At 36.9% G+C, this 6,000-nt stretch overlaps 1 protein-coding gene across 4 annotated transcripts in view; it reads left to right on the forward strand.

Annotated features, from left to right (window-relative positions):
• The window catches only part of PPM1A (protein phosphatase, Mg2+/Mn2+ dependent 1A), a 31,022-nt gene extending 25,906 nt beyond the window's left edge, over positions 1 to 5,116 (forward strand). The window contains exon 6 of one of the 4 annotated variants that reach the window (XM_069856892.1): positions 2,079 to 5,116. In XM_069856892.1, the coding sequence (XP_069712993.1) occupies positions 2,079 to 2,126 (48 nt within the window). In that variant the 3' untranslated portion in view covers positions 2,127 to 5,116. The other 3 variants (XM_069856894.1, XM_069856891.1, XM_069856893.1) reach the window with 3 other exon arrangements.
• Positions 5,117 to 6,000: the final 884 nt, after the last annotated feature.

Below are 6,000 nucleotides of genomic sequence, written 5' to 3' on the forward strand. Positions count from 1 at the left end.
TGTGGAGTTTGAGTTTTTGAGTTCTGCCTGGGTTTCCAAATACTTTCCTGTCCAGTGGTCGAGAGTAGTGCACATTTTTTCCCCTCTTATGGGAGACATTTTTCCTCAAATATCAAGAAGAAAAACACTGTCCTTGTAGGTTAAACAGATTTGTAACTGTCAAGTTAAGGCATATGTTAATTTTCCGAATGATTGTGTAAGCATTTGTAAGCATAAAGCATCTTACAGCAAGCACACAGTTTAATTTCTGATGTCAGTCATCTGTGTGACATGAATCCACTGTCAGTGGAGAAAAAAACCCAAAACTCCAAAATACGAACAGTGATCGCAACTGCAGTTAGATCACTGGAAACAATGTTCAGTCACCAAAAGTGCTGTGCTTCATAAAGTAGTTAAATTGATCCTTTACTTGCTGGCTGATGTGCCACCGAAGTGGAACGCATCCAGATGTAAGGAACTGTGCATTGGCTGAACAATTGGGTGCTATGGCTTATTTGGCAGTTCTCATTACATCTTTAGCATAAAAATTCCTGAATACTGGCTGAAAGAGGATGCTTTACCTTCAAAATACATGCTATAGTGTGTTACTGTTCTACAAATGTGCAGTACACAAACTTCTTTTTGTGATGATGTTGGCAACTTGGATGCTGGCATTTGCATACTGAATAGCTGGCATGCAGTTCCTGTGTTTTTTACTCACTACTGCTTTTATACTTCATCCTTGTGCTTGAAACAAACACAACCATTTTGGTCTTTCATATAATTGCTCTCCTTTGCTACTTCTGGTCTTGAAGGAAAAACTGGAGGTGGTACTTCTGCAAAGGGTAATTTTAGTGATTTTGGCTTTTTTTTTTTTTCCTACACCTCCGTGCCAACCTTTCTTCTGTATGGTTTGCAAGAAATTCTGTGTGCAAGTTTGAATGAAGGGTGCAGAACTTAGTGCTAAGAAATTGTCATGTGACATTGCTAGAGACTTAATTAGCTCCTTTTCTCTGAAAGGAATCAGTAAGGCAGTGCTTCTGAAGAGGAGTCATATCTCTCCCTCCTGCGGTTCTAGTAATGGTAGGGAAATGCAGCTGTGGAAGCACCAGCACGTTGAAGCCCGCTGTGGCCCTTAATTACATAGGAGAAGGTAGCAGATACTGTTGAAACAACCAATAATTACTGTGCAGAAGTGGTTTGCTCTGATGCCTCTGCTACAGGCTCAGCTGTTGCTTCAGCTACTGAGCTGTGGTCCCACTTTGTCGTCATGTTAACATATGTACACACCTCATGAGGCAGGCAGAGGAAGAATGTAGAACAACCTAAGGAAGGCAGGAGGAGACAGACATGACACAAAGACAAGTGGACTAAAAAAAACATTTACTAGAAAAAAATATTTGATTTGAACCAAGTTTTTTTAAACTGATAACAGGAATCAGTTAACTATTTTTTAGGGATGTCCTAGTTACACAAAATCTACTGTTGCCTGTGGGCCTAACTGGGCCAAATTTTAGGGATACTCAGGTACTGAACATCTGGTTGTTATATGGTCTGGTGACCATACAGTTATGATTTAGCATGATTTTTATGGTGTGTCTCTGGCTCCGGCTTTTTATTATATATTTCTTTTTCTCCTTGCAGTTTTATTACCATCCAAAATTAGGGTTTCCCAAAGTTTACCCAAACTGCACTTCTCTAAAATTAAATTAGAAGTGTTAACATTGATCTGAATTATAACAAGATGTCAGTTGAAGAGTGCATCTTCCTATGCAGTGAGGAAGGACTGAGAACACAGAAGATGGTAAGGGTACAAGTGACAGGAGGCGCATCCTGCTCTTTTAGCACCTGTGTAGTAAATGTATCCGTATCCTCTTACTTCTAACTACTGTGGGAATGCTCTTGAATATTTTTCCTGGGATATTATTTTGAGGAGTGATATGGTTATTGTAAAGCACTTGGTCAGATTTTGAAATGTCTTGGTACTTAATGCTTTATTAATTAAGGATGCGTGTTTAAATTTTAGATACTTATAGATGTTGTTTCTGAAGAGGGAGAGAAAAGAGACACCTAAAATGATATAAGTCTACCCTTTTCAGTCTGGATTATCCAGAAACTGCTGTAACTGTGGGCACTCCAGACTTTAAAGGGTTCCTTCTTTTTTTTTTAAGGATTCTGCATCAACTGATGATATGTGGTAAAACTGCTCATCTAGCTGTGGAGTTCACGTTTCATCCTTCAATTGGAAGTGCAGCCCAGCCTCAATGACCCTTCTTAACATCCATCTTCAACCTTAATTAAAGAAGGGAATATGATTGACTACAGCAGTACGACATCTAGCCCAGGAACTGATCTCTTTTTGTAAAACAGACTTCTGTAAACGTGATTTTGAACCATTATTCATGTTGTGAATAAACATAAATCAGACTCCAGCAATTTATGTTGTATGATTTTGGTTTTGTAAAGTGCAATTGTCTTTGTACAAAATGCTCATATTTAATTATGAACTGCTTTAAATCACTATAAAGGTTAGAAGAAATGTTTGGCTTGTGTGATGCAACAATATATATCCCTTTAAATTCCTGTTGTGGTTTTGGATTGCAAGGAGCAGCAGCCTAGCCAGGTAGGTGCTCAAGAGGTGCACAAAACTGTAAAGAATAACTACTTACTTTACATGAAAGCAGAGCTGGTGGACAGCTCACCAGACGTTATGGAGTGTGAATTGGCTTAGCAATGGAAAAATAATTAAGAGCAGTGCACGTTCTTCAACAAATGTATCTCATTTGCTTGGACACACTCCCACTCTCACGTTGAGTTAAAGGGAGCTGTGAATTTTACTTCAGTGGGTGTTAAATCATGCCCTATAAAGAGTATCATGCTCATACCTGTTCGAATCTTGAGATTAGAATGCCTTGATTCTTTGCACCTCTTTTTATTTTTCATTAACCCTTACCTGAAACTACTAATCACTGAGCACAAACAGGCAGCTTTCTACATACAGTAGGAGTCTGCAGCATTTTTACAATCCTCATCGGCTGGGTCTGCTGCTGTTCCAATTAAAATATTTTGAATTCCGTTTTATCAATAAAGCTTGATTTAACAAACGAGAAATTTATCCATAAATGTGTAATTCCTTTTTTCTTGCCTTTTAAAATGTCAGTGCCATTGTAAATGATATTTTACTTGTGGAAGAATATTTTTATTAATTGGTAGCCCATTTTTAAAATGGGAAGGATTTTGATTATTGCCCGAGACATAGCCATATGCTAGAGGATGATGTGGGATTAATGTTACCCTGTTTTTTACAAGTGTGGGGTTTTTCAGGCTTTTTGTGGTTTGTTTTTGGTTTTTTTCTCCCCACTGAAGATGTGCATTGGTTTGAATTTGCCTACTGTTTGATAAAAATACATTTGTCACAGCCTGACAATCTTTAACATTTTATGGTGTGTGTTTTTAATTGACCCACTTATGTAGAATGAGAGACTAGTGGTTAAACCGTACCTGTGATTTGAGATATAGCATGTTGACAATATTTAACTGTTCGTTGTTTAAAATTCTAATTTAAAATTTTATAAGATAATAAACTAAATTGATTTAAGCTTAGCTTTCTCCCATTGAGCATACAAAAATTAAGTTTTCAAGTCAGTCGTGTTTGCAAAACTGCTGTTTTGTGCACCTTGTATTGTCTTTTTGGTTAAGAATATTGTATTGAATGTGTAGTTTACTCATTTAGTAGGCAGATTCCCCAAAAGGAAAACCAGTAAAACAAGTAGATTGTTACTGCAGTTAAACAGAATCAAAACTTGGTGTATAATTACTTTTTGATAGGAAAATGTAGTACAATGCATTTTGCTATATTTGTCTATCCCTAACTTTGAAATATACATATTTGTATATATAGCCTTAAAACTAATGCAGAGTTAGGGAACACTGAACAGTGAAAAAGTAACTTATAGTGTCTTGGAATCAAGTATAGTAGATACCAGCAAACTTTTTTTTTTTCCCTCTTGTCTATGTGGGGTGCTTAAACGTAACTTCATTGTATTCAGTTTGTAATCTGTTCAAGCATGAATGAAGAAAACATAAGCACTATTTGTATTTATAAATTTATAGCAATTTTTGCTTAAAGAACCAGTTCCTTACCCTACCTATGAATAAATGCTTCAAGTGTCTAATTTTGTTGTAGAGTGCAAAACTATAATAATGTTAAGTTTTAGCTTCACAGGCACCTAATTAAGCATATTTAATAATACATGGTGTGTTAGTGCAAAAAAGCTAACTTAATTTAGGACTAGGCAGATGAAGTTCTGTCCTTTTTCATAGAGATGAAAGTTTAGTTTTGGAAACTGCAAAACCTTGAAATGGACTGTGGAACCTTTGAGTTTTAAACTTTAAAAATCAGAAGCAAAACTGTGGTGTGAAAAGCCATACTTCAAACCATAATCACTTAAACTGTCTCAGTGACAAATGATGTGTTTGAAGCCTCTTATGAGGTCTCCTAAAGGTTACAAAGAAAATAATTCTGCTATTGCTACAGGCGATGTAACTAGGTTTGAGGGTAGTGGAAGAAAGGCCGTTTCAGGCCTTTCTCTCTCCTGCCTGTGTTCAGCGTTTTGATGAGGTCAGAGCACTGAATCTACTACGTATGCATAAACACTGCCATTTTAGATACAGGTTTTGATTACAAGATACACGAATTAAATATATAAAGCATCCTAGGAAGAGGCAAGCTATAGTTTTCACTGCTCTGAAAAGAAAAAGGCACTTTTGCACCTTTGTGCATCTCCTTCTTGCACCAGAAACTTTTTTTTTTTTTAAATGCTAAAAACATTAGCACCTCAGGGGCAAGGCAGCAATCTTATTTTTATTTTTAAGTATTGTGTGCTATTTATTTCCCTCTTGGAAAAAGATTCCTGTGTGACAAAAATGAAAATTGTATGATGTTAAAAGATGTATTTTTAAATACATGTTCAAATAGGATGGTCCCAATTTGCTTGTTTTTAAAAGGAAATGACATTTGTAAAGCTACTTTGCTTCATAGGCTGTGCAACTGTTTTCTTTCTACATTTGACAGCTTCACTGGCTTCAGTTTTTGTCAATTCTGTTGTAGTCAGATTAAATGTTTTGCTGATCATTCTGGGAGAATACCTGTACTGCTTTAGAGACAACTGTTTCAAATAATCCTCACTAATTCAGCATTGAAATATGCTCAAGACAGAGGCTTCTAAAATGTGTTTTAAAACCAATGTTGGATTAACTTAATGCTGTTACATTAAGCAGGGTCTTAGATTTGCAAGGCTTTGTAAATCTATTGTATCAGAGTCCCCGGTACACGTGGTGGGGCAGAAATCCACAGGTCCTAGGCAAGTTGTGGAGCCTTTTATGTGGCTTGCTCTTACCTAGCTGGGAAGTAGCGCCACAGAGATCTTGATGTGTGGCCATCGTTCATTTTAATCTTCCAGCAAAAGTCAGAATCGGAGAGAGAGTTTTCATCTGCCTCCTTAAACTGTGCTGGATTGCAGTAACCCTGGGTTGTGTCATACCAGCATTGTGCTTGGTGATAATTAAACAGCAGAAGAATGATGGTAGCACTTGCCTCAATAGTTCATGTAGGTGCCAAAGCAAGTAATTTCAACTTGTACTTATGATAAACTCACTTCAGCGCCCATTAAAATGTTTATTGCAAAGCTAGTGCCGTCTCAACTATGTAGGTTAGAATCTGAGATGTTTTGCTCAGTTCAAGAATTAGAAACTTCAAAAGGCAATTTAACAAAGTCAGGGAACAGTTTTCACGTGAATCAAGTCTCTCATAAGAATTCCGTCTTAATGTGATACACTGGAAAAGGATAGATTTCCCGATGCATTTCATTCTTAAGTAATTTATGGACTAATGGTGTGGTTTCATGCTCAATGTGTATTAAGACTGAACTGCTGTAAATTTGAAAGTCTGTGCACTTAGGAGAAAAAAGTAATCTGTGCTCTTCAGCAGGGTAAGTTGATGTGCCAGCAACCCACAGCTGG

The sequence above is a fragment of the Phaenicophaeus curvirostris genome, chromosome 5 (genome assembly GCF_032191515.1).
Source record: "Phaenicophaeus curvirostris isolate KB17595 chromosome 5, BPBGC_Pcur_1.0, whole genome shotgun sequence".
In the NCBI taxonomy this organism is placed as follows: Eukaryota; Metazoa; Chordata; class Aves; order Cuculiformes; family Cuculidae; genus Phaenicophaeus; species Phaenicophaeus curvirostris.